This window comes from Drosophila mojavensis, unplaced genomic scaffold (genome assembly GCF_018153725.1).
Source record: "Drosophila mojavensis isolate 15081-1352.22 unplaced genomic scaffold, ASM1815372v1 contig_19, whole genome shotgun sequence".
NCBI lineage: Eukaryota > Metazoa > Arthropoda > Insecta > Diptera > Drosophilidae > Drosophila > Drosophila mojavensis.
In genome coordinates, this window is record NW_025318726.1 from 1,619,381 (window position 1) to 1,647,270 (window position 27,890).

Sequence of the window (27,890 nt, forward strand, 5' to 3'; positions counted from 1 at the left end):
CGATCAAAACAATACTGTTATTGTTGTATTCATTTTTACTCAATTTAAAAATTATCAGTATTATATGAACTGTACATATTTGCTAAAAGTTTAATTGAAATTTGTTAAAAAACACAGAAGTTGTTAAACAAAACGTTTAGCCAATTAGCAAGAGCACTTGGAAAGCAGCGTCAAGCGGTAGCGTTTTCTCTATATGTATCTACATATGTATGTGCACATGCACACATTCATTTATATGCGTGCATTCCTTGCTGTTCTAAAAATTGCAATTGCGATAGATTTGTGTTCGACTCGCCAGCTGCCAGATTAGTTTTGATTTGCTACTTAGTGGTGTAAAGTGGTCAAGTGGCGGTGCTGAGAGTTAGCCAAAAAGGTGTGGGTCCGACTCCTGTCGACGCGACGTCGGCTTAGAGTATATTTTAAAAATACTGATTGCCCGACTAAAGCTTTCTTATTTCAACTTGTCGTATATTTAAAATGAAGTCTGACTAGCCCGTACATTTCCTTCATTAAACATGATTGATGACTATGCCAATTCACAAATTCAATCAACAAACTTATTCTTGGAGAAACAAAATTTATTTTGCGTTGCATTTCAATTGTAAAAGTAACTCTGCATATTTTGTTTGTAAATATTTAACTAAAGCACTACATTCATAGTTTAATACACATTAATTTAGTTTTGGTGGTGTTGTTAAAGTTGTGATATTTTATGCTATACACATATGGTTATTTTCATTATATATATGTATATCTATATATATTATCCTTCCGATAGATCCATTTGATGAAACATTTATATAAGTCGCGATAGAGTTTTAGACGGTGTTAGGCTGTGTTTAGTGAAAAAGATTTATTTGTTAATATGCATTTATGAAGGTGATTTTGTATGGAACTGTGATTAATATGCATTTATATATTTGTAACTAATTTTTCAAAGGGATCTCCATCGATAACATTAAATATTAGATTTTCTTCATGTAAAGCACACCAAGTTCTGTTGCAGTTGCAGTCTCTCTTACAAAATTAAAAAAACAAAAGAGCATTAAACAAAACTTAAAAAGATAAATAAAACTGTCTAGTGCGCACTAGCAAGCGGCATTTAGGAGCAATTCATGGTGTGTCCTCCTCTTTATCTTGCCACACGCTGCTCTCGTTCTCCGTATCACTTAAAATTTCGACCACTTCTTCTTCGCCTGTCAGTAACTCTTCTTCCTTCATATCCTTGAAGAAGTCAGCTGGCATAGACATATCGCTGTCCCCGTTGTCAACCATTAGATTTAGCTCTGGCACCACTGAGTCTTCGGTGCCCACTTGAGCATTTGTCGTTGGGGTAGCTGTCGTTGCTGTGGACACATCCATAGGTGGCAGCGTGGCTACCGGATTAAAGGGTGCATCTAAATCTTCCAGGCCACGCGGAGGCTTAAGCTTGGCGAGTTCCTCTCGTAGATGCCGATAGTGCCGGCGCAACACCATCGAGTTAAACGATATAGTGCGACTAGCGCGCTCGGTATACTGTGGCTTACTTAGCTCCTCAATCCAGCCCTCGATTTGTGTGCAGATCTCTTCGCGCTTGAGCCAAAAGTGTTTGTGAATCACCTACATATCATGTATATAGTTTAATTGGGATCAAGTAACTTAAAATAATAAACCTTACATCTGTGAAGCATGGACTCGGATTGCGTATTTGCTCTAACATTGCCCAACGCACGCACGCCTGATAGATGTTGCTATTATACTCGCGCGATGAGTTCGTGCCACTGGGTGTGCCCCGACTGCGTTCAAAGCCCGGTTCATTAAAGTATGGCTCTGGAACAAGGATCAGGGATTGTATGGATACGAGAACCTGCAGGAAACTGGAGGTTTGCGCATTCCATTTCTCCTCGGGCCTTCCGTGCCAGGTGTTTAGCACTGACAGACACACTTTGCCATCATTGTACAGATTGGGATTAAAGCGTACCGAGTGACGACCCGTGGTCTCAAGATTGATGAGCATGGGCAAGTTGGGATAGTCCGGTGGAAAGAATACATCAAACTCGAAACAGCCATTGGCATATGGCGTGTCTGCTGGACCAGTTATTAGCACCTAAGAGACAATCATTTCATAAATTGCTAATTCACAATAAGATTATGTATATAAATATCCCACCTTCATGATGTCCAATCTGTCCGTATCACAGCGCACAAATACAGAACTACTAAAGCTCAATGGCAGACTGGTGGAGAGCGTGACTGCTTCTTGTGCCAAGCGCTTGACACGTGAAGGATGATACCGATCTCCGGCGAGACGCACCATTTTTTCAAAATGATGCGATACCACAAATCGAAAGCTATTGTTGTCCGATTCCACAATCATATCATATGTATCGAACTGACGCTTTTTCATCAACTCCAGATAGCGCTGCTCAATTGATTTACTCATGGGCCGTTCTATTGAACCCATGCCATCCTCATGTGTCTGCAACATGTTAATCATTGCATCTGCATCAGTCGTCTTTTGCACCAGCACACAAGTCTCGTGTATGTCCGGTATGAGCAGTGCGAGGCCCTCGTCATCGCCATCATCAATATTGAAAGTCAACTGGTGCGTTTGGCCTTTGATGTTAGACTTCTTGTTGACTCTGTAAGCAATGAAATAAATGGTAGACGGGTATAATTATCTTACACCTGTGCTATACTCACTTGAGCCGTTTGGCATACGTGTCAACGCATGTCTTCATGTTCTTTAGAAGCTCCGAAATTGGTGGGGTACAATCTCCGTTAACACTCGGCTGCAGTAACGAAACTAAATTCTTAGACAGAGAAAGTGCACGCAACAGCTTTAAGATGGCACGATAAAGGGGAATGTGTCGTGTTATGTCTAAAACTGAGTCGTTACGCAGGTAAGAGCTAAGCGCTGGTATGAGACACGACTGCTGCAGGAGAGTCTGGAATATGGGTGGCAGTTCCCCGGTTACGTCGCGCACATCATGATAAGCAAGTATATCCTCGCCGCGCATTTCGCTGGGTATACAATCACCGGGGTTGATATAACTGGATAGCACCAGCAAGAGCACCGTCACGTGCTCTTCCTCACTTTTCTGGCGCATCAGCGCCTGTTCTACGTTCCATGACTGTGTCGTAGAACCGGTGCCGAAGCCAGTGCCCTTAGCCCAGTATATGTGGCTTTTATCATCCGACGTTGTCGTACTCGGAATGGGCTCCTCAGCTGTACTGCTTTTAGTTACTGCACCGTTCCCGTTCCCGTTGCCGTTGCCGTTTCCGTTGCTATTTCCGCTTGAGCACGGTTCGTTTATCAATGCACCAATTTTGTTGTTATGAGACTGGTGTGAGAAGATTCCTAGACAATTAAGCACAAGATGCATAGCACCCACTTCGATGACAACACGCCGCAAGAGTACGCCGTCATCCGTGGACAATGACACACTATCAAGAAGCTGGCGGAATACCTCAAATGGTAATGTTGGTAACGAGGGTGCCAACGAAAGGCTATAGATGTCATCTGTAAATCAAGTTTAATAGTTTAGTAAATATAATATTATGTTCGCGAATCTCTACTTACTGCCATCGCCGTCGCCGGTGACGCCTAGCACGAGTCTCAGCAGGCACTGCGCACGCTGTTTGTCCTTGAGCAAAACATCAGAGTAGGCGGGCAGCCGCAGAAACAAGCCGAAAGCGGCAAGCGAATGTTGGGGCACAGAGCTAACGGTAACCTGCTTGGTAGTCGGCTCACATATTGTATCTTCCAGATCTTCGTAGATCTCATCATTGGGCTCAAGCTTAACCCAATCGGATAGTGGTGGACTCTTCTCCTTCTCGGCCGCTACGGCAGTAGCTTTGCGGCCCATGTGCTCAGGATACACAGTCGGCAAATAGTGGGCTAACAGAGATAGACCACCACTGCTGGAGAAGCGCTGCAACGGAGATGGCAAGGGTTCGGTGCAAACCGCCTTAATTTTCTTCGACTCGGCAGCCTCATCGCCCATGGAGCGCTGCAGTACCAAATCCAAAGAGAGACAGGGCGCGGACAACGAGTGCCCAGCATTCTGCAATGTGGCCAACACCTGTGAGATTGTGGCATCACCGGACAGCACTATATCCGGGTACTCCGCTACGACCAACTGGCTGCCAGAGCCGGCGTGCGCAGCTTGCAATAGAAATTCCTCAATATTGAAGGTATCTGTGCAAAATTTATGGTTCATTAGCGATGGTTAATGTGAGTTACAAATTTCACTTACTTATAGGTAGCAGTTGCATAGCTGTTGTCTGAGTCTCCTTGTCTTTATTCATGGCTGCCTGGTTCTTGGCATCCTTGATGCGCTTGTCCTTAGCAGCCACTGCAGCGCCGACTGTTAAGAATTCCATGCTGCCTGCCTCCATATTGTTGAAGTTAATGAAGCACGATTTGTCGAGCTTTGCATCGCTTGACTTGGCAGCGCTCGGCATACCAGCAGAAGCATCGCCTCCAATGCGCAGATCTGTTGGTTGTTGATACACTAAGTTACTATAAACTAAGGCAGCGAGAATGAAATTAAGAAACAAAAATAGAAAATTAATTTAATGAAAAAGAAATAAACTTAAACTAACTGCCAAAATTAATGTATTTGAATTAAAGACTACTTCATATTAATATTCAAGAAAATGAGCATGAATTAAAAGTAAATTAATTTGCAAGCGCATAATTATTAATTAATTGCTACTTTTAGTACTATGGCTATGGGCCATTGTGTTTTTTTGTAAAAAATTAACGAGCATTCAAACAATGAATTGTAATTGCGATGTTATTAATGGTAATCAAACTTAATAAGCCCACTTACTCACTCTATGTGTAATTGAAATTTACTTACCGCTGACACAATTCTGCATGATTTCCTGGCAGGTGGTGTTCGTGGTCACAGTGAATAGCATTTGATGGGCGCTACTACGCTTCGCCGGATGATGATTGACTGCCGCAATAGGTAAACTGTTGCTGGGACCTCCGGCACAATTGCCGCCCATTATGGCCGACAACGTATCCCTGCGCTGTAATGGCTGCTGGCTGCGCACAGACACGGTGATGTGCTCGTTCTCCAGCAGCAGCTGCAGTACCAGCTGGCGCGTGAATCCAGAAATAGTTGGGCGATTACCGCCAGCAGAGCGCAGAGGCTTGCAGATGATGGCGCCAATGAGCAACGATGTGAGCACTTCCTGATTGTCTGGGTGGCAGGCACTCACACGTGTAAAGAAATTGATTGTTGCCCGTTCCAGCCGAATGAACGTCTGCTGCATGGGCAGCGTTTTGCTGAACTGCGCCAAGTGTGTGTTGCACAACAGCTGTAGCAGCGGTTTCCAGAACAACGAACCCTGCATAGTTCCCAGCCAGTCACGCATCGGGCCCTCGGCACAGCACTCCGAAAAGAAGTCCAGCACCTTGGGGACATTAGCGCAGCTCAGTAGCGGTGTTGTGTCAGTCCCGAAATTCGCTTCCGCTTTATCAAAATCTGTGAGCGAGGAATCTCCACCGGCGGCTGCTTGATTGCTGCAGGATGCTTTGGCCGTCAGCTCCACAGGTTGCACCTCGGTTGCTGGCAACATATAGGTGCAGTACTCGTAAATGGCATGCGCAAGCAGCTTGGGCAGGCCCGAGTCTAACATTTGGTAAACGGCCACGGGAGACTGGCAAGCCAATGCGAGTGTCTTCAGAAAGGCTGGATATTCCAGTAACTTTGTAAGACTTTCAACTCCCTCGCGACGGAACCAAGCACATCCGCTTTGCACCTTGCTATCGTCCGTTTTGCCGCGCGTCTGCTGCTCCAGCTTCACACCCAACTTAACCAGCAACTGGTTAAATAGCTCGGGCTTTATGTAGCACAGCGAACATATAAGCGCATCAAAGCTGCTCTTCAGTGGCTCATCATGCTCCAGCTCAGATATCCACTGGTAGCAAGTCTCAAACAAAGCCGGTGTAATAAGCTGCGGCAGATCGGGCACCTGCTGCTGGCGATGCACTTGCCACAGAATGGAGGCAATCACCTTGACAAATCCGCTTTGCGGATTGTTACAGCGTGCCTGCTTGCTGTAAGTGTCGCGCAGTTGCATTATCCAATCAAGCAGCACCCGCAGCTTCTCCAGCATATACACAGTAGAGCCTGTAACCACTTGGAAAATGAGATCACACACAGCATCGCTGGAGAGCTTAAACACTGCAAAAGCGAGTTTCCAAATATTAATACAGTACTACATAAAATAAAAGTCTTGTTAATTACCCTGTGGTGTTGTGTGCCAAAGTAATGTCCGCAGAAGCTGCAAACTAAGCTCATTGTTGTAGGCGCCCAGCTTGATCAAAATGGTCTCAAGATGCTGTTGCGCAAAGCTTGGTATCATTGGCATGATATTTAAAAGAGAGCAGCAGGCCTCAAGAAATCCGGGGTATGCGGCTGGATACGAGGCAATCAAGTCCGACAGCTTGCTGTCTGGTTGCAAGGCAGCCACATGAAAGCATCGAGACAAAATTCGCACCCAACCGATGCTTGTCTTAGCAAACGCATCGTCTTCCGGCATAGCATCTACATCCATTGCTGACAATGCGGCTGAGCCCATTGGTGCAGAGGAGGCAATAAATGATTCTCCAAATGCACCCTGGCTGCGCAATCCTTGCATCCGATTGCCGAAGATCGTCTGGCCCAGAACAGCTATTTGCACAAGCCCGACATTGCCGCAATCTTTGGGTCTACAATAAAAAACAGTTAGTTATTATAAAACAAAAGTCGAGATATTTTGCTTACTTATAAAGCCTTAGCACGATACTGGTAGCCACTTCGGCTTTGGCAAGCTTGAGACGTATGCAGGTTAGCCCAGTAGTGGCCATGGGCGCGCCCACGGGTATAGAACCAACACCATAATCACGAGACAGCTCCAAGGCTACAGCTGAGGGACACGAAGCTAGACTAGAGGTATGCGGCACCAATTGCACCTCCTTGAGCAAAATGGCCGTTGGCAGAGTTATTGTCAAATCAACATGTGTCTCATTCGGATAGAACATATAGCTCCAGGCAGGCGACCGTGGACGTCTATGAGTGGCATTTGGATTTGATATAAGCATTTCGGCGCTTTGAGCCGCATCATTTTCCGACACTATGTGTGAGAAAGGTGCAAAGTTGATCAACCCATCGTACTGGGCGCTGCTGCTCCTGGTGGATTGTGTGACTGTTGTCGGAGGTTGCGCGGGTGCGCCCGCGGGGGTTTTCTTACAGGCGTTAGCATTGCTTACATGACTATTGAGCTTCAGCCGAGTATTACGAGTCATATGTTGCATAATCATTGAGATCTGTAATTAATCAAATTAAATGATATTTACTTCTCAATTTATTATAGTTACACAAAGATATTAAGCCACTTACCAATCCCGGTTGCATATTTATAATAGTCTTGTTAAGGCGAACCAAATTATGGCAAATTATTTGTATACCGCCAAGCTGTGTGAAAATTTGAACAGCAGCTGTTACTTCCAACACCTTCGATATATACCAAAGGAAGGGCTCCGATAGCTGCAGACGCGGCAATGTGGCATTGCGTTGTATGGTGGCTGTGAAAACAAAGAGTCGTCAGTATAATCTTCATGAGGGAAACACAAATGAAAACTTACTCTCTTCGAGATATTGACATATGGGAGCTACAACCAGGCGTGGATTAGAAGCTCTCTCACTTAAAGTGATCATCAAACTAAACACAGCATCGGCAATAGTTTGTGGCTCATCCAGAACCATGTTCGTTTTGAGCGAAAAGAGGCAACTCGAAGACATCATTGTAAACGTATTTGTCGAGCATTGAGAGAGTGCGCCAAACAGGCGCTTCATTGTTGGGAATTGGCGAAGCACTGAAATAAAATACTTTTCCTATAACATTTATATTAAAAATAAATATACTTTACTACGCACCCCAATCGGCAATGCAGGGCACCTTGCTGCGATGACCCTCTGTGTTCAACTGCTCGGCTTTGGTTTCATCCGTTTGGCTTTGATTGGACAGCTCCTCTTCTTCAGGTATAGTTACCTCCTAAAGTAAATAAATTCATTACTAACACTGTTTTCTGTTTGTTCCTCGATAGATTAACATACGCTGGGCTGCCGGGGCATCTCTGTGAGAGCCATATGCGAGGACAATTTAAGTAGGTTTATAATCAACGAGTTGTCGCAGATGTTGGCATTTTGTTTGCTCGGATTCTCGGAACCCAGCACATTGGCAAACAAATTGCTGAAGTTATTGCCAGCATTACTGTTCTCGTTGCCACGTTGGCACTGTAGCTTCTCACCATTGGAAATGTTGTTGTAGACTAGGAAGGCTAAAAAACGAAGGCATTAAACCCCAAATGTACGTATGTATTGTGAGTTGTAATACTTACAAACGCTTTCGATAATCTTAAGAGCAATGTTCAAATCGCCTTTATCATTCGGCATTAAAAGCAGATCGCGCACCAGTTGATTTTGTGCATCGATGGGGCCCTGCTGGTTGCTAATAGCGCCGCCAGGCTGCACCAATTGCAGCACCACATGCAACAAGATGTCTTTGAGCCGACGCTTACATGGAATGATACCGTAGTTACTCTCATTCTTACTATGTAGCCATAGCAGGAACTCGTGCAAATGCTTGCAGATCGTTGGACCGGCCTGATAAAATAAAAGAAATTTTCATCACACATTTATAACGGATATATGTTGAGTTGTCAAGGGATAGCTTACACAGCGATTGGTAATGATAGAGGAACTCATTCCGTATCCGGAAAAGAAGCGCAGCAGCATCTTTTCAAAGTTCTCATCATTCACAATGACCTCGTTTATGCGCGTGCAATCTGTAACATCGTCACCAATGGGCAGCGAATTACAAGCGAGGAATAGGCATTGGAAGCCCAAGCACCAAGTCCTTAGCTTAATATCATTGTGCCAGGCCAGAGCTAGTAGCAGTCCTTGAACAGCATTGGCGCCAAATGGAATTTTTGGTACATCCGATTGGGTAATACCCGAGGTGTAGGGTTTGTCAGCTAGCTCACAATTCAGTGTTAGCCACATTTGCAAAACTTGTTCCAGATGCACCCACGTATCCTCGTAATGTAAGTCGGCCAGTATAGAATCAAAGACATTCTTCAGCATAATGTATGTATTGCGACCACTGTAGTCCGGCCCAGACCACAGCTGCGTAAGATATTCGGGCCAGGGCGCAGCATCTGGCGGTGCGGACACAAACTCATTGGTCAGCACTTGCGGCAGCGAGGAGTACAGATCTAGCGATGTGCGGTTGGTTAGGCGACGCAGCTGGGTTTCCACATGCAATTCCAATCCAGCATCCAACCGACTATCCATCGCAATTGATATCGACTTGCAAAAGAAGCTAAACGTGTTCTTGCAGAGCGCATTGCTTTCCTTCTTAGTAATCGGCTTTGTGCGCTCTATCATATCAATATCGTTTAGTATTTCGTCAAATTCAGTGTCCTCGCACTCGATCAGCGAAGGTAGGTAATTGTATTTGACAGCTGTTAAGGTTTAACAATATTTAACCAATTAACGAAGGTACGTAAACTGACCTATATCATTGCTCGCAAAAAAACTATTCAGCATTTATCGATGTCTGCACGCAAGAGTCTGTTGTTGACATTATGAGAAAAATGAACAGCTCAATAGCGTACGTGAATTGAGTGTGTGTGTGTATGGCAATGTGAAGAATGAAGAGTGAGCTAATTGCTGATTCGTATTGGACGAACGCCAATCGCATCTCTCCCTAAACGATGTTCGTTAAATGAGCGTCACACGAATAGTTCATCTCACGGCACTCAACAGAAAATAACCGAAGTGCGTTGCTCCAAGCGAGAGTGAGACAGTATGCGCATATTGGACAGTCAAGGAAATTATCTAGATGAAAGTGCATAAGTATTATGTATAAGCTTTTGTTTTTGTATTCAATACATAGCTGGCAAAGAACTGTTACCGGTTCTATTCTTTACGCTCTATCTCGCTCTTGCTCAAAGGGAAAGACTTCGTTTTTTTCACATTGGTCTTCGGGAGAGCGCTGAGAGATTAACTATAATGTTACGCCTTTTAACGAACATCGTTTAAGGAGAGATGCGATTGCCGTTCGTCCAATGAGAATTAATCAATGTGCAATAAGCTCATCTTCATTCCTCACAGTCACATGCATATGAATATACTCAATCCACACTCAATCCACAAAATGTCAATAAAAGACATTAATTGCAGACATCGAGAATCGACCTATGTTTGTAATTCATTAAATACTCACAAGTATAGTCATTGAAAAGATCACGAGTCTCCTGCACTGCTGTCGTCACAATGGAGCGGGCTCCATCGTTGGTGGGCGTGGCGTCATTATCCCTATACTGCTTGTCTGCATCCAATAGGTCCTGGTTTCAATATTATTAAATATGAGTAAATAATTTGAAAAGCTTTGAAATTATGCTCGAAATAATACCTGAAGCAAACAAGTAATTGCATGCACAGCCCAGGGTTGTTGCTGATCGTTCCACACAGCTAGGCGAATGAGCTGCTCCAGCTGTGCTGTTGTGACAATTTTGCACAGTCGCACCGATGGCCGACACGCAGCCACAAGACGCGCTATGACTTTACACGTTAGCAGAAACTGATCCATATTGCAATCGAAATCCATCTCGAGCAATAGAGCGAAGAGCCCACGTATGACAACTTTGATGTTGGACATGCTCAGCGTCTTCAGGCCTTTGTCAAAATTACTGTCTCCGTCAGTACTAGCTCCCAAGCCGTCCAAATGCTTAGGCGACGCTGTAGAGGTTCCAGTTGCCTTAACCGAGTTGCCACTTGCATTGGAGCTGGGCGGGCACATGCTACTGGATACCATATTAATTTTTCCAGCTGTCGACGTTGATTTGCCTGCACCACTAGCCTTCGACTTAGTCGACAGCTCCATAAATATTCCTGGGTGCTAAGGGTTAGACAATTTGTCAATTATTAAACACTTTCATTCCACATTCAGTATTATGCTCTTTACCTCATTTTGAATCATGTAGATTTTCTTGCCCCAGTCCGTGTAGGGCTGAACAGAGTATTTATTCTGCTGAATGATTCGCTTTTTGAAGCAGCGCAGCTGCTTGCTGTTGGTTGAATTGTTGGGTCTGGTTTTAGTAAAGTCGCTTTCGCAACTCATGAAATCCCAGCGTGCTGACGCTAAAATTTAAGAAACAAAAAATAAGAATAATAAAAATAATCCTCTGCACTGATTCAAAGTGTAATTTTTACTCACATTTGTCTTTGCGTTCATTGTTATCATCCAAACAAACCGAAAGGAACAATAAAAGCCACGTAATCAGCTGAAGATCGGAAGTGCTGCCCATAGCTGCGTTTCGCTCCGCTGCACTGGCCGAAGTGCTGGGCTGCTCCGATTGGAACTTATAGTGCGGCGAAATGGGCGCCAGCAACTTGACGAGTGTCTTAAGCACAGCATCTATCACAATGGAGCGACAAGCGCCCATCGCAATGCTGCGACGTCCCAAATAGGTGAGCAAAAAGAATATTCTGCAAATATAGAAATAATTAAGTACCAAATATGGCTGATTGAAAACTAATTTTACATACCGATCCTGTGGAAATGCTTTGCAATTCTGAGCTGAGAACAAACTGCAAAATGTATCGGCCAAGAAGTCGCCCCACCAAGGCTGGAAGCAACACATGCGGACCAGCAGGGAACACGTTGTCAGTTGCAACTGTGCTTCGCCGTACACGACTAGCGAGTTGAACAGGGCCTTGGCAGTGGCCACATTGAAGCGCTGATGCACGGGCAGTATGTTTTTAATACCATACTCAATGGAAAAATGCAAAAGCACCTCGACCAGGCTAAGACTTAATACGCGTAGTTTATCCCGCGATGCGGTGCGCAACGCCTCTTCGATGAGTGCAGGATTCGGTGGTGCTGGCGCACGTACAGACTTTGGTGATATTGCCCGCTCCAAGCGTAGCACCACGTTGCGTATAACGTTGATTTGATATTGCAGCAGCATGCATTCCTCGTATAGGGAGACCACTTTGTTGTTATTATCCATGCCGCAGCTAAGCTCTTCATCACGTTGCTTGTTGATAAAAGCCTGCAGGTGAGCTACATTGGATAGCTCGCTGTTCCGCATAGGCGACAGCAGTTCCATTAATTTGCAACTTGCTAGGCTGTAACGGCAGTGAACATCCTCGTAAAGCGCATTAAGAGACTTGAGATGTGCCTGTAGGGATTGGACCGGCTGCTTAACAAAGCGCACCAGCTGATCCCCGTAGCCATCATGCTCAAGTACAATGGGATGACCAAAGAAACTACCCAGCGGCACCTTGCACTTGGTGGATGACATTCCAATACGTCCAACAATAGTCAGCTTCAAGTAGCGACAAATTGGTGGTGGCTGCATGTCGCTTAGAACCAGGGTTTTGGTCTGTATGTCAGAGACCTGTGCAAGGCGCGTGGAATCCGTTTCCTCGTCGAAGCACCAAATATCAATATTTAGGGACGTTAGCTCATCGCATGCGGGTATCACCACATCGGTCAGTAGTACGTGCTGACCAAAATCAAGTACGACGAAACGGCGGGCGCCCGAATGCATGCGGTCAACAACAATCATGAGCTTGGGAGGCGGGGTAAGTAGCTTGTGCCAAGCAATTGGCGGACAAGGATTGGCACTCAAATTCTCCAAGATCTTCTCTCTCTCCGCTGTATCATCCGACACGTTCGGTGTATTCTCATTGGCGCACGGTTGAGTTGGGGGCTGCGAGTTCTCAGACGACTGCGACAGCGAGACCTCTTCAGGCAGCGAGTCGAGGCAAGACTTCATTGCCGGCTTTTCCCAGTTGTCCAGCTCGCCAAAAGCATCGTACGAGTTTTCCTCGTTTATTCCAAACTTCTTTTGAATATAGCTGTTCCAAAGTGTGAGCTGTGGCAAAAACTTAGATATCTTCAGCTTATCAATTGCCTTCTCGATTTTTACCTCCTCCTTTAGAGCATGTTCCAAATCAGTGAGCGATGAGACGGCTAAAAATGAATTATGCACAAATGAATACACAAATTACAGGACATCTTACAAATGAGCACTTACAAGCTTTGTCCTTGAACCCGTTCACCATGCCAAAGGATCCAAAGGCGGTTTTAACATCCTTGTCTTTCATCTCTTCTACTAGACACTCCACATCATTGACCAGATCATTTAGCTAAAAATATGATTTTAAAATATTGGACAATAAAATTTAATCTTACGTTTTCCTTATACAAATGATTTAAGCTTTGTTACTGAACTTTGCTATTTACCAATTCTTCATCCTTTCCTTTGGTTGCTATCATCTTTGGCATCATCATGACATCCTCAATGACAACACTGGCAGCGCCGTTAACTACGCTGTCGATGTTATCAATGCGCGTGGCTTCGGAGGTTTGCACACAATTGAAATGCAGCTGCACTACTTCCAGCAGTCCCCGCAGCTGATTGCTAATGCTCTTCCCACGTATCAGATGCGGAAAGGTGCGAAAGTCAACACCATCTGCAATTAGTCGTTTATTAACAGTTCTACTTAGACGAATTTTAAGTCTCACACCCACCTATCGAGCTCAAGCGCTTGATGTCGAGTCCTGTTACCGGCAAAATGGTGGCACTACTCCGTATCACATTTGTAAGTGCCACGGATGAGCTAGATCCGTGTCTATTTATATTGGGAAAATCAAAGTCGAAAATTTCTGGCTCAAAAGGATAACCATAGAGGCCAAAGCGCGTGCTCAGCAGGGCGCAATGCGGATCCCAACGTTTATCGATTTCAGTCGTGATTTCCTTGAGCAGATTGATAGCATACTCTGAAATGCTGTTGTGGGACTCTGCAGTCGATGTCGCGCAGGTAAGCATCGCATACCAGCGCACAACACTAGCGCACTGAGCCTGCGGCAGCTCATGGAACGTATTTGATATTGCCGTCTTAATGCTGACATCTAGTGATGCATGTTTCTGTAGCTCTCGTGGCAGATTGGCCATGCCCCTGCAATTAACAAAATAATCAGATTATTATAGGTCACATACATTAAAAATCGACTTTTGTTCCACTTACTCTGTTAGCATGATCAGAAGTTTGACACACTTGTGCGCCGTGGTGCGCTCACTGTAGAGAATACAGTTCCGCATCAATTTCTCGATGTGCTTCTCAGACAAGTTGATGCATTCAAACTGCTGCGCCAGCAGATCGTTCATATTAGCCGCAGTTTGCTTATTAATCTGGTCCTTAAGACGCTCTGATTTTGGGGAACGGAAACGATTTAGGCGGATGAAGCAAATCCAGTTGAGCACATCCAGCGCTAGATTCCTAGCCAACGGCGTTGTTTCTGAATCGTTAACTATACGGAAGAGCTGCTCCAACAGTCCGTTGCTATCGAGCATAGCAATGCGCTGAATGCGCGCATTGCTTATGCGAGTTTGTGACTTAACGGCGCGTACACTTATCGAAATCTCGTGTAGCCAATCGCAACCTGCAGCAAATGAGTAAGTGTTATGATTCGGATGGTATATTAAAAGGGGAGCAGTACTAGGTGCAGCTACGATGGGCACTACCTATTAGTTGCCCGGGATTGCGCCGAACAAAGGGACCATCTGCGATTGGCCGAGACTTCAGCGAATGCTTGGACACGATGATTGGTTTAACATTCGAAAGTAATAAATTTTTTTTCACACTGTAAAGCGGAGTACTGAAAGCTGATATGATTTTGATTTTTCCAGTTTTCACAAGGTCTTGATTTGCATTCGATAGCGCGGCATTTACTTTACTGGTTCTTGTACGATTAACACAGCCTTCAACTTGATGCGGACTCTTGTGTCGCGCAGAAAAAACTGCAATTGTTGGATGAATAATGAGCGTTGCCAAATCCATAAGAAAAATATCTTCGGTGCACCGAGAATCATATACCTCTGTATTGTACTACATATACTTAAACCGAACCAAAATCCAATTGAATTGATTTCTTACACGGATTTTTTTACAAATATTTAACGAGGATGAGCAATTATATTACGGAAAACTGGAGACAAATTTGAAAGTCTATAATCTGACAAGATGTATAAAGTCTGCATCAGTTTGCATGGGTAATTTATGCAACTTCTCTTATTTTGAACGTAAGTGAGTCTTACAAACCTCTCGTTTTATTCTGCCCCTCCTTGGATGGATCCGAGACCGTTTTGATATGCAGAAGGAAATTGCGTGTGCGTGTCTTGAATAGCTTCGGCGAAGTGAGGGTGGCGGTGCCGCCCTGATCACACAGATCAATGCACGAGGACAGCTCAATGGGGCCAGCGAGCACCTCGGCATTGTGGGTCAACAGGTACTCCTCACTGAGCACAGGATTCTCGCTGGCAACTGTAAGTTATGGATAAATATAGAGCTGCATAAAGCCAAGAATATGAAAAGATTACTATTTTGTGTCTCACTGTAAGAGAAGTCTATGTTATCATCGATGACGTTGGGTTTGTAGCTGGCGTGTGGTCCTTTCATTCTGTAGCCAAATCCATTGGTGTTCTGCTTGAGCAGGGTGACCTGAATGGCTGCCGGATTGGAGCACTGCTGGTACACAGTAAACTTTAGGTCGATGTGACCCAAGGACACTGGCTGAGCCAGATTAAGCTCAATGATGTGCTCGTCCCATGTGGTTCTTAAACAATAAAATAAAATAATTAAAATACAAGTTAAAGTATTACAGTTTTACGACTTACGCATCATTGTGCAATCTCCAAGTCCGAGTAAAGTCTCGCTCATCGCCGCCATGACGCATATTTTGCGACTGTTTACGCTGCTTTTGCACCTGGCCTAGATCGTTCCAGCAGCTTGGCACCTCAGCTGAGTACACTGTTAGTTTGTCATCGAACTGCGTCAGAGCATATAATACACGCAAGTCATCGAGAGTCAAGTCAGAAGTCTTGTATGCTAGCAGGTTTGCGTTGTTGCCCATCAGCGATGCAGCAGATGGCGAAGTCTGCACATGTACATTTTGACTTGATGTTCCGGCGACCGCATCACTGCCCCCATCGCCGCATATCATTGTGTCGCCTATGACAGGGTCGGCCCCGGGTAAATTGCGCACGCCATCCGTTACGCTTAAGTCCATAGCATGTGTCAACGTAGTACTGCAGTCATCCTCCATTTCCAACAGCTCATCACCAGAGTCGTTCTCGCCGTCGTTAAGCGAATAAAACAGCATTCCTCCCTGGCGCGAGCAGCAGCAGAGACGGTCCAAGTTTCGGCAATATACCACGGCCTCAAAGTGCTCACCCTCCTCCTCGATAACCGACGTTACTTGAAAATCGGCTAAGGAGTAAATTTCAATGCATCCATCGGCACACACGACGCAAATGGAGCCGGTCTCTTTGATCTCAGCCGAGGCTGTAGACACAAAGGGTGGCAGGATGCACAGCTGCTTGGGACACTTAGCCCGGCTAAAGGTCATGGCAAGAGTATAATCATTGGAGATTTGGACGTCATCGTAGTCAAAGAGGAGCAGCTGTGCTGCCACATTGCATTCGGCATTGTTCTCGTCTGAAATTAGTAAATTCAAATGAATTAGTTTCTCTTAGTTGTTTAGGCTGTATAATTTATTATATGCAAATACATTACAATGGAAATCAATGCTTTACTCACCAACATCCGTAGGTATATTGTGTTGTTCTTCTTCTTCTTTGGCGACTGTAGCCATTATGATCTTCGTGTCCTCCGAATCTGGGGCTTTGGTACGCATCAGCTTAACCAGCAACTGATTGCACTTTGGACTGGTGGGCATAATTTCGTCAATCTCCACTATCTCCTGCACATCTAACTGCCCTCCTTTCGTACTATGTGCTCCATCCAAGGCATTCATGCGCTTAACGCTCGTCCAGCTTTCTACTACACAGTCAATTTCCTCGCTGCTATTCAACTTGTCGCTCGTGTTGTTGCTGCCATTTATGATGTTGTTATTGTTGTTATTGGAGGAGACTACACCCATAGTGTTGTCATTGTTGTTATTGTTGTTTTGATGTGAAACATCGGCCTGATCCATCAGCTTGTCCATGTCATTGCTCATGCCTAGCAAGCTGTTGCTTACATTCACTGTATTCGAGGAGACCATTAGGCCTGAGGAAGAATCATCAAGATTGCTGTCCAGTATTTGCGACAACGTCGACAAATCAAAGTCGTACAACACAGAAGAATTGTTGCCGCTCTGGTTAACATCATTGTTTTTATTGTAAGTCATTAAAGCGGACACAAAGCCGTTGCTGTCAAAGCCGTCAGCGAATTTTTCATATGGCGTCAACGATTTGTTGTCATCATCCTTAGAAGATTCAAGACTCACTTGGCTAGCGACAACATTCGAGTCACTGGAAGCTGTGAATAGAAAAAGATACACAAAAACATAAGAGCATACGATCTACCAAGAAATATGAATACATCATTAAACAAAACCCAAAAGAATTAATCTGCCAATTATTGATAATATGCATAAAAAATACTTGCTCAAGCTAAAGCATAAAGAGAACTTACTGGTTCCTAACTGCGAAGATGTCTTTTTGATCTGGCCTCCCATGCTGGAGACGCTGCCACTGTCATTGCTAATAACGGCCGAGTTCTCGCTGTGTCTATCCAATTCCACGATGTTGAGCACCACCATGCGCAATGCCGTCTCGCCACTGCTTTGGCGCACCGTTACACCAAGGACTATCTTTGAGCCCACAACTCCGGCTCGCAGCGTCGATGTGGATGTTATGTGCTGTGTATTAACGCCACCAAACTTGCCGCCGTGCATGCTGCTAGCGTGAGCAGCACCATTGCTGCTGCCCGTTCCACTATAGTTCTCCGAGTAGACATAGTTGACTTTAGCCCGGGCGCGCGCATTCGGCAGCACGCAGATGGCAGTAACGCGCGCCCACTCAAAGTTCTCCTCGAACAGCTCCTTGAGTAGTGTGGGCACATGAAAGCTGTGCATGAGCTTCAGATGACGTTCAATACTCCACACGCTTAGCTCGCCAGTCTGGGTGCAGCTGGTGCATAGAACATTGGCGTAGTCGCTGTTAGAAATGACATCAAATCCTAAGCCCGGCGAAGTTACTGCCGGATTGGTGGCGTAGCTAATGGATAGCGGTACATTTTGTGTGTATTCCCCCTTAACAAACGGGCAGAGAGGAGAGTGGCGCTCGTGCTCACTCCAGGGCTCATCTGTTTTTTCCCAGCAAACCAAGCACACGTTGCACGTAAAGCACATAGCTCGATCTTCGCCTGATGACGATGGCTGATGGTAAAAGCCGGCTTGTGCCATTTGATCTGGCAGCGCCCATTTATAGTCCATGTGCGGCCATTTCTCGAATGTCTGGCGACGCACAGCTTCCGAGTGCATGAGGACGCGCTGGAAGTTGCTAAAGTTCCAGCCGTAGTCGGGCAAACGAGATCCCATTAGCATGTCCGTTAAACGTTCGTTGATGGCCGATGCTATGGCCAGAACCGGAATGTGTCGCTCCAAACGCTTCAGCAATATGACCACATTGTTTGCAACCAATTTCAGACTGGAATACGGCACTTCCAAGCAAATTGTATTCCACTGAAATGATAAAGTATATTTTAAAAATATAAATGAATACAAAAATAAAATATCTATTATGTTTAATAATTTGTTTAATCTGATTAATTTTAAAAACATTTTTAGTGCTAATGTAAATAATATTTAAAAATTAAATAAATAAGCGATAAATGAAAAACTCACACGTTGTGCTTTGATGCCCTTCTTGGTGTTCAGCTGAGCCTGATTTATCTTCTGTGTCAGCTCATTACTAATATCACACGGACACTCGAGGCCTTCACTCTCCAGATCGTTTATGCAGTTCTGAAAGATGATCGCTTCGGACAATATAAGCTCCAGCTTAATGTAATCATCATTCTGACCGATTGGCGCCTGCAATATGGTATCCAAGAGCAAAACTCCGTTGTAGTCGCCGCGCAGGCCTAAGTTGTGGCCATCCCAGAACAAGATTTTATCTTGCAATGGCATGTAGCGTCCATGGATTAAGTTGTCTGCTGCACAAGATTAAAAAAAATATATATACATATAAATATATATTATTAAACACAGTTTCATAAATTGATCACACTTCACAGTTCACCATCAATTTCATCAAGGTTTGCAATTAATTGGTTTGTTTAATCTAGCAGACACATACATACATATATACACATACATACTCATATGTATGCCATGTTAGAGCAAGCAACATATGCGTAAACTGCGTAATAAGTAGAAACAATAACAATAGAATTCTCCTGTCTATTTATGTATAGTATGTACGTATGTATGTGTGTATACATAACGCCAACATAAACACAAAATGACATTAATTTTATAATATCCTCGCAAACGTCCAGCGTTTCCTTTTAAACATGCACTAAAGTGCAGACATATGTACATATATGCAGACATACATACATACAAACATTTATACATATGCATATTGAACCTGACGAATACAGACAAATTTACAAAACACAATGCAATAAATTGACATTTGTTCGTGCATACATACGTACATATGTATGTATGTATTTGCAAGTCTGTGTAGTAATTTTTACGTATATACATGTATGTATGTGTATGCCTGTATGTGTATGCCTGTAAAAAAAAAAAAAACTGCTGCTGCTACTGCTGCTTACCATTTGTACTTAATTGATACGTTTGCAATATAACGCCGGAATTGACATCTAGAACTTTCACTAGATTGTTGACGCCGAACGCAAGTAGCACATTTAGATGCGGATGATACACGATATTGCGAATTTCAAACACTGGTGCTCCGCCAGGCAAGACTCCGTCATTGCTGCTATCATCGCCCACATCCAAGTAGCCGTCTTGCTTTAGAATGCGCTGTTCCATGCTTGAGCTACATGCGGGCGTCGTACGCGCGTTTTGATTCGATGACAATGTGAGCTTTGCCTATGCTTAAGATTATTGATTTCACAATTAATTCAAAATTTTTTTCACAATTTAAATTACTTTCGACGGGACTCTTGCTGCTGCGCTGCAGTTTTTCCTATATGTGTCCCCTTTTCTTCCTTCTGACAGATGAATATTTGATTTGCCATTCGCGTTGGCGTTTGCCAATTGTCAAAAAATGCAATTCAGAGTTGTGTAAGCATGTAGGGGTAGATTCAAAATTAAGTGTTAAAATAAAAATGATATTTAAATACCAGCCACTTCGATACAATGCAAGCAGCAAATATATACATATAATATAATTTAAATTTATAAGTTTATTTAAAAGTAGTATATTTTTGTGCTCAGCACATTCGTTTCACAGCACTGATTTTGACATTCACATTGTAACGCGTTTTGTTTACATTCGCATATTTTTTCAGCAATAGCATCAAAATGAATATCTTACCCAAGAAACGGTAAAGCGAATATAATTTTATGAAGTACATCTCTTATTAATTCGTATTTTACTATATTTAGCTGGCATGTTCGCACTAAAGATAATATTGCCCGCGTACGTCGCGACGAAGCAGCCGCCCAGGAAATCGAAAACAAACGACTAGACAAATTGAAATTGGCCGTGAGTAATAATATATTAATAAATCGAAGAAAAAGTCAACAATAATTTCTTTCGAACCCATTAAGGAAAGCGAGGCGCGAATCAACTACCTTCGACGGCAATCGGGCTTGCCAGAAAATGTGAGAAAAGGGTCTACTAACGAAGAAAGTGGTGAAATTCCATTAGAAGGAACTACAACACAAACTTCTACTGTTACATCCGCAGTAGATTTATTTGCAGACTACAAAAGTCATGTAAAGAAAACGAATAAAGATTTGGAAAAGGAGAAGAAAGAAGAACAGGAGAAGTATGAAAAACAAATTGGGTACCTCACATACCTGGGACAGGACACAAATGAAGCTCTGAAAGTGCGAAGTTGGTATGAATTGGCCCCAAATCGAGCTGAAAATCACACTGAAATCCAATTGAAAGCAAAGTTATCACAAGATCCACTAACCTTGATAAATGCGCTGGTCCCTAAAGAAAAGCCACCTCCTGTTCAAGCAGTCACTAAGCGACGCAATCGCTCACCCACACCAACTTTGTCAGTGGTAGCATCAGAGCGTTCGCCTGAATCCAAGCGACAAAGAGAAAATGAGAAAGACAGAAAGAAAAAGAAACACGACAAAAAGCATAAGAAACGCAAGCGTAAGAGGAGTAAATCTGAGAAAAGCAATGAGGCCGCAGAAGACGCGAAGCGCGATAAATTAAACAGGTTACGCAAGGAGAGGCTGCTACGTGAGGAGAGGGAACGACAGCGCCAGGAACAGTTATTCGCACCTAAGGAAACGGCAATACCAGCCAAAGCAGCCATCACACCAGCACCTACGCCACGAATAGTACAAAAATATAACAGCCAATTTAACCCAGAGTTTGCTAAGCAGAATATGATTTAATATGATTAAAATATTTAATTTATGAATGTATATATTAGTGTTTTTATATACATACTTAATGCTGTAAATTGTGTTAATATTGTACATTTGTTTATAGTTTATATTTGCAGTAAGGGTCATCGAAAAATGTTGAATAACAAAATGTTGCAAAATTGCTTGCAATGTAATTTAATTAATATGTATGTACATATATACATACATATGTATCTTATTATACCATACACTTACCTAACAACTCTTTATATGAGCTGTCCTAACCCAACATTTATTAATTTATTTTATTATTTTGCACGGTGAGCTTGACTTCTGTAAAACGGAAATTGGATAAGGCTTCACACAGAAACATACAATAAATACAATTTGATATACTATCGTAACCCAAAATCGTTTTATGCTACCAACTGGGAACTACATACATACATACATATGTACATATATACGAATGAATGTTTGTACATATACATACCTACATAACGATACATAACAATATATGTACATAAGAAAATACGTACATAACAACATATAAATTGATTATCAAAATCAAACACACCTTGATGAATTACGATATTCTTATTAATGTAATGATATGATATTTACATATGTATGTACATAGTAATATATGTAACTAAATGTGTACATATGGATATAAATATGTATGTATGTATGTATAATTGGCATTCATTCATTGAGGATTCTGAGCTCTAGCTTATCGCTAACCACAGAAAGCATACATATGAATGTACATAAGCATGTATGTACATATATACTATATTCATAGATATAGACTGTACAAGCAGAGCAAATTTCAACACAGAAAGTGTGCAGGCGATTCTTACGTTGATACATGAAGCATATGGGTGTAAACATACATATGCACGTACATATATATATACATATGTGCATATTCCCATCTCGTTATATTCTATCCCTCTCTCTTTGCATAAGCATCAGCTCACACATGTAAATTTAAATTTGTTCGCGACGATTCCAGGGTCTACAATGCTCACGCAAAATGCTAGCGGTTTCAAGATAATTTAACGGAACGGTAAGCGGGGGGAAAGCGTTGTTGATCACAAGAAAATACGTATGTATGCGTGAGCATTTATTTGCCTGTTTCAAATTCTGCCTAATTCTGCTGCCTGTGCAAATTGTAAATTCAAAAATTAGCCGTTGATCGTATGCATGTGTGCATGTGTGTGTATGGGATGCTATAACCAGAATTATAATTGTAGAACCACTGTCAAATTAGAATTTATGGCCTACAGCAATAATTTTGCCATTAAAGAGTATATGTAAGTATTCATTAAGCATTTTGGCACCTAACTAATAAATAGTACATACATGTAGAAAAAATGGGTTTTGGTGCTCATATTTAATAATTTAAGTAGGCCACTCAGACTCCCTAGCGGAAGTTCATTTAAATCGTAGTGCTTACTTAAATTACTGGCGCCAAACTTTTAATCGATGTTTTCTTCAACATTGTGAGCAGTGTTGCAAATTGACAAGAAGTCACGCACACAGGCACATGTCATTTTGGCGGTGCTCGTTTTTAGTGCTTGGTTATTTCATTTCTAAGATTAGCGTCGTCCAGTTTGTCAATCGAATTTCACAATTAGAAATTTGTCTTAAAGGCTTTAACTATTAATATAAATAAAGAAAAAGATTACAAAAAATAAAAATAAGAAACAACATTAAAATGGACGAAGATAACGGCGGTACTCCTCGTGGTAAGTTGCAATGAAAATGCTTCGCTTACAGCTTGTTGCTTCTCCACAAATGTTTCGGTAGGAAATCCGTTTGAATTTAAAAACACACGCGAAGAGAAAGCGCGTTGCTTCATTGTCTCTGTGGAAATGTTTGTGTATGAATAAAGGTCAGCTAATATGGAATTTTGTGCATTTACAGTAACTCGCGCACGAAGTCGGCGACTTTCTGCTCTGCCAGATTCCGATGGCCGCGCCATGACCCCAGCTATAGACTCAACTGTAGAGCGTGGTAGGTGCATTTCGTAATTATTGATGCGCATATTCAATGCTGAGTATTGTTATTGCAGCATCTCCACGTCCAGTTCGTCGAACACGTCTGAACTCAGCCACTGCCGATTTGAGAACTCCGACTCGGACTACCCGTGCGTCGCTAGCACGCGGAGTTACGCCAGAGCCAGCTACCCCAACTTTGACCTTGTCGGCTACTAAACTGTCGTCGCGCACCCCTGCCAAGGCGGTGGTCAGAAAGTTGCCATTGCCTGAAGAAGTAATTGAAGAGGAAGCTAGTCAAACGGCAGCAGCACAGAGTATGTCCAACCCAGACAATAATATCAAAGGGAGCAACGATGGGGCTAAAGCTGCTGCTGTTGCTGCTGCTGACTCCAAGCGCACTCCAACTGGTACTGATGTAAATAAACGGCTTAACGTATCATCATCATCAGAGGAGCGGCGTGTGACGCGTTCTATGTCGAAGACTCCGCCCATGAAGAACCAAACTCAGCTGCAATTTGATACACTAAATTCATCGGAAGAGAAACAGAAAAAGCAAACAAAAGAATCAATTGAAAACGCTTCTGAAATTGTAGATGCGCCAAGCGAGGCACAGACATCATTGCACTCTGATATAGGCGTAACTGAAGAATCAAACGATTCTGCTGCCACGAAGGATCCTATGACTCCTGCTTTGGCCACTGTTAAAGTTATGGTAAAAGTCAAAGATATCCTGATGAGCGGCAAGCAAGATACGCCACAGTCCACTAAGGATCTAAATGTATCCATTGTCAAGGATAAAGAGCCTGACGCTACAAAAGCAGAGATTATCGAAGACAAAGCTGAGATAAAGAAATCTGTTGATGCCCCTGCTGACGTCCCGCCAAAGCCCGTTGACCCGGTCGTTGTGTCTCCAGCGAATGATGAAGCAGCAGCTGGTAATGCTGAAGTCACCAATGATATTCGTTTGCCCGATCTAACACCAGGCATAAAGAAACGTTTACTGGGAACAAAACAGGCAGAGCCCGTTAAAACTGTAGTCTTCACTAACTGTGGACCATATGAGGAGACTGTTAAGCCCAAATTTCCGAAAACTCCAGCACGCACTAAAATACCAGAGGCACGAGAATTCATTAACCTTGCAGAGGCCAAGATCGCAACGCCTTTGAAGTCAATTAACGTAAAGGGGCGCAATAGCTCAACACCTCTGGCCAAGCTAGAGATACCATCGAGCGAAACTGTATCCACTGCATCCAACGAATCGAATCAGCCACCGCCGCAAATTGATATGATAAAACCTCTATCAGAACCTCTATCAGATAAAAACCCAGTTGTCGAGAGACCTAAATTGCCAACCCCACCCCTTGGCAGTGACGATGAGGTCGTTGACGAGGAGATAGCGTATATAGATGAGAAGGAGGATGAGGAAGAGGATGATGATGATGGCGTGGACAATGTATTTCAAGATCCATCTGTGGCCGAATATTTTGACAATGAAGTGGAGGTTGCTAATGATTATCACTCTGGTGACTCAATGGATAGCTCCCTTTGCGAAGAGATCGCGGCAAATGAAATCCCAGTAGATGGCGAATCTGTTGGCAGCAAGGACACTACTGATGATCAGTCAGAAGATAGTGCCGATGAAAAACTCTCGTTTATAGTATCAGATGATGATGGGGATGTGGATATGTTAGACAACGAAGGGGATGAGCATGGTTTAGAGGATGAAGAGGATGAGGATATGTTGTCACCTTTGCATTTTTCTGACGAAGATGCTGGACCGGAACCGGAATCGCAAACCAAAAAAAGACGTCGTATTGTTATCAATGATAGCAGCGATGATGCTGATGAGCAAGAGAATATTCAAGAAAATAATGATGATGATATTGCTGAATCAGTGGAAGCAAAATGGAGCAGCGATAATGATAGTGTGCAAGAGAACGGTGAAAAGGATAAGAATGATGATATCGATGGAACAGAAAAGGAGATAAAAATAGTTCAAGAAAAGAAGGAAAATGATATTGAAGAACCGAAAGAAGAATCAGTCCCTGTAGATGATAAAGGAGACATCGGTACATGTCAGGAATCATCTGAGCAGATGCAGCCACTAAAATCACCTAAAAAGCTTAAATCATCTGAGCAGCTGCAGCCACTAAAGTCACCTAAAAAGCTTAAATCATCTGAGCAGCTGCAGCCACTAAAGTCACCTAAAAAGCTTGAGAAACGTTTGCATTTGTCGGTATGCGATAATTCACAATTAAAGCCTCAGAAATCCGATAAGTTGAACAAGACAGCTCCGCCAATAGAGTTTAATATAGACCAAAAGATCCACAAAGATGCAGCCGAAGTGCTTGAGGATATTGTCGCTAGTTCCAATGAAGAGAAAGAGCAAAAGGATGCCAAGATTATCAATATGAGTACTTGTGAAGTGATTGATTCTGAGGATGAAGTGAGCGAGGGAGAGTTGCCCAATTCGGGCGATGAAATATCAGAAGCTGAATCCCATGACGAGGTGGATCTGACCGAGTCGCCCGTTGTTAAGGTTGAAGAGACCAAACCGAATTTAGATAAATCTGAGGAAAAAGCTGCATCTGCTGCATCTACTAGCAAGTCCTCGACATTCCATGCCAACCAGAAGCGTGAGGAAGAGGCGGCTCTTCTATCCGAACTGGATTCGTGTGATCTATCACACCTGCGCCAGATGTTCAATCCGCTCCAGAAAGCACGTCGCCAAACTTTGTACGTGCAGGATCTACAGGGCCGCTCCGATAAGCAGCCAAAGCCGAAATTAAAGCGTCGCAGTGAACAATTGGACAGCGATGTCAATCCATCACAATCGTTCATCGAGACTCTGGCCGAGGAGAGCCGCCAGCGGACCAAGCGGAAGCGTTTATCAAAGAGCTTCTGTGGCACTGTCGACGGATTGCACGCCAGCGAATCAGCTGAAATGCTGAGAGAAGCCAATGAAGGAACTTGTGATAAGTTACTACAAAGTGATATCGAAATGGGTGAACGTGAACCTGTGGAATATATTAAAGAAGAGGTAGCAGAGCCGATTGAAAGCCCCAAGAAAACTGTTAGCAAAGTAGATGAAACTGTTGAAGCGGAGAAGGAGGAGAAACTGGCCACAACTGCAACAAAGAGCCGCGACGAATACCTGGAGTATTGTGAAACCCTGATTCTGGCGGCGAACCAAGCTAAGCTGGAGCAGAAGAAACAGGTGAGCTATCTGAAGCGTAATCCGACGCGAATTAAAAATTTGTAATGAACTTTTCATCCTTTACAGCGCGTTGCAGCGGGCAGAAAGCAAAGGGATCGCACGATTTCCAAGACTATACCTGTTTGTGGCGGCAGCTCTGACAACGCCATTAAGGTGGGAACAGGCGCGCCTAAGCAAGAACCCGTTAAGACTACGATAAAAAAGGATTTGAAACGTCTGCAAGCCACCAAGCAGGCCATCAAGCATGCTATGCATATGCTCATCCCGGAGACCGCCAGCAATCACGTAAGTTGTGGATTTTGGATTATGTACTCGACTGTCTAATTCTTGGCTCTGGGTCTTGCAGCCCCAGTCTCTGGCGCGGAAAATATCTCCTCAGCCGCCGGATAACACCAAGTCCGCAAAGGCGAAGCAGCGATCCACAAACAACAAACAGAAAAAGAACAAATTGATTCAAGTATCTCCAGTGAAGAGCTCAGACGAAGAGAATCACCAATCTCCCAGACGTATAAGGACCACTGCGGGTTACGTCACAGTTAGAAGCAACAAAGAGCCGAAACGTATTGAAACATTCAAGACATCGTCCAGCATTGTGCAGGTCGAGCCGTGCACGCCTACCTCAAAGTATTTCAAGGAGATTCGCCAATCACCCAAGCCCCGCTACGGTTTCAAAGAGGTAAAAATAATTGGCAGAAAGTTGGCGTCATCGTTTTCATCAGCATCGTCGCCGGTTCGTAACCCAGCTACGGAATCGGCGTTGCGCTTTAAGCGTGAAATTTTTGGTAGACGTCACAAATAGGTAGTAGTACTCTATATATTATATATATTACTTATTCGTTGATAGCACTATCGCATGCAGGCTCGCTGAATTCATTTAATTTACATATAGTATATATAAATTTTTTTCGTAAGTTTTGTTCATTGTTCAACAACTGAATTATGCTTGCATTTGAATTGTTGCTCCAGTGTAACGTTTAGAGTAAGCGAATTGAAGTTTTATATTTTTTATTTGTTATGTATTAAAATACTTAAAACGAGCTGAGCCTCCTTCGAATTAAAAACATGTTCAAATTTATACTGTTTAATTTTTTTCCTAAATACTGTGAATTATATTTTGAAATATTATCCATATATCTGTACATTGTAACCAAAATATCGAAATTGAAATTAATACATAATTGCTTGCCATATTTTCTTTTTGTTTGTTTAAAATATCATTTTTCAAAATTAAA

General features: G+C 43.2%; 3 protein-coding genes across 14 annotated transcripts; 2 read left to right on the forward strand and 1 right to left on the reverse strand.

Annotated features, from left to right (window-relative positions):
• Positions 1–557: 557 nt before the first annotated feature.
• LOC6572434 (baculoviral IAP repeat-containing protein 6) lies at positions 558–20,125 on the reverse strand. Of its 10 annotated transcripts, none has more exons than XM_044007746.1 (33): positions 20,029–20,125; positions 19,689–19,968; positions 18,748–19,058; positions 17,535–18,585; positions 16,656–17,378; positions 15,734–16,553; positions 15,437–15,672; positions 15,159–15,380; positions 14,582–14,857; positions 14,085–14,499; positions 13,588–14,015; positions 13,288–13,529; positions 13,091–13,202; positions 11,595–13,026; positions 11,263–11,534; positions 11,011–11,186; positions 10,459–10,944; positions 10,270–10,390; positions 8,718–9,505; positions 8,381–8,645; positions 8,097–8,320; positions 7,917–8,034; positions 7,625–7,855; positions 7,380–7,564; positions 6,765–7,306; positions 6,246–6,709; positions 4,848–6,182; positions 4,239–4,511; positions 3,563–4,180; positions 2,683–3,502; positions 2,150–2,621; positions 1,658–2,086; positions 558–1,599 (listed from the first exon to the last, which is right to left on the reverse strand). In XM_044007746.1, exons 2-33 carry the CDS (start codon positions 19,906–19,908, stop codon positions 1,114–1,116), a joined length of 14,793 nt encoding a protein of 4,930 aa, XP_043863681.1. In that variant the 5' UTR covers positions 19,909–19,968; positions 20,029–20,125; the 3' UTR covers positions 558–1,113. The 10 variants fall into 10 exon arrangements, with proteins under 10 accessions (XP_043863681.1, XP_043863686.1, XP_043863682.1 ...); XM_044007751.1 differs by having other exon boundaries at positions 11,595–12,928; positions 12,983–13,026; positions 19,689–20,103; XM_044007747.1 differs by having other exon boundaries at positions 18,748–19,055; positions 19,689–20,103.
• Positions 20,126–20,250: 125 nt separating this feature from the next.
• Positions 20,251–21,839, forward strand: LOC6572433 (leukocyte receptor cluster member 1 homolog). The gene is made up of 3 exons (XM_032730973.2): positions 20,251–20,426; positions 20,488–20,587; positions 20,653–21,839. Exons 1-3 carry the CDS (start codon positions 20,404–20,406, stop codon positions 21,460–21,462), a joined length of 933 nt encoding a protein of 310 aa, XP_032586864.1. The 5' UTR covers positions 20,251–20,403; the 3' UTR covers positions 21,463–21,839.
• Positions 21,840–22,972: 1,133 nt separating this feature from the next.
• LOC6572432 (protein slender lobes) lies at positions 22,973–27,848 on the forward strand. 3 transcript variants are annotated; one of them, XM_044007824.1, is made up of 6 exons: positions 22,973–23,189; positions 23,368–23,457; positions 23,516–25,568; positions 25,614–26,658; positions 26,725–26,943; positions 27,005–27,848. In XM_044007824.1, the coding sequence occupies exons 1-6, from the start codon at positions 23,159–23,161 to the stop codon at positions 27,455–27,457; spliced, it is 3,891 nt and encodes a 1,296-aa protein (XP_043863759.1). In that variant the 5' UTR covers positions 22,973–23,158; the 3' UTR covers positions 27,458–27,848. The 3 variants fall into 3 exon arrangements, with proteins under 3 accessions (XP_043863759.1, XP_043863760.1, XP_001998541.1); XM_044007825.1 differs by having other exon boundaries at positions 23,516–25,536; positions 25,582–26,658; XM_001998505.4 differs by having other exon boundaries at positions 23,516–26,658.
• The last annotated feature ends 42 nt before the right edge of the window (positions 27,849–27,890 follow it).

What these genes read in the sequence shown, in the direction of transcription:
- LOC6572432 (XM_001998505.4), top strand. Translation starts at nt 23,159, where the DNA reads ATGGACGAAGATAACGGCGGTACTCCTCGTG. An exon ending in AGACTCAACTGTAGAGCGTG is followed by an intron (nt 23,458 to 23,515) that starts GTAGGTGCATTT and finishes TTGTTATTGCAG; the next exon opens with CATCTCCACGTCCAGTTCGT. An exon ending in CGGAGACCGCCAGCAATCAC is followed by an intron (nt 26,944 to 27,004) that starts GTAAGTTGTGGA and finishes TGGGTCTTGCAG; the next exon opens with CCCCAGTCTCTGGCGCGGAA.
- LOC6572434 (XM_044007746.1), bottom strand. Translation starts at nt 19,908, where the DNA reads ATGGAACAGCGCATTCTAAAGCAAGACGGCTACTTGGATGTGGGCGAT. An exon ending in GTATCAATTAAGTACAAATG is followed by an intron (nt 19,059 to 19,688) that starts GTAAGCAGCAGT and finishes AATCTTGTGCAG; the next exon opens with CAGACAACTTAATCCATGGA. An exon ending in ACGTATGCCAAACGGCTCAA is followed by an intron (nt 2,622 to 2,682) that starts GTGAGTATAGCA and finishes CATTGCTTACAG; the next exon opens with AGTCAACAAGAAGTCTAACA.
- LOC6572433 (XM_032730973.2), top strand. Translation starts at nt 20,404, where the DNA reads ATGAATATCTTACCCAAGAAACG. An exon ending in AATATCTTACCCAAGAAACG is followed by an intron (nt 20,427 to 20,487) that starts GTAAAGCGAATA and finishes TACTATATTTAG; the next exon opens with CTGGCATGTTCGCACTAAAG. An exon ending in TAGACAAATTGAAATTGGCC is followed by an intron (nt 20,588 to 20,652) that starts GTGAGTAATAAT and finishes GAACCCATTAAG; the next exon opens with GAAAGCGAGGCGCGAATCAA.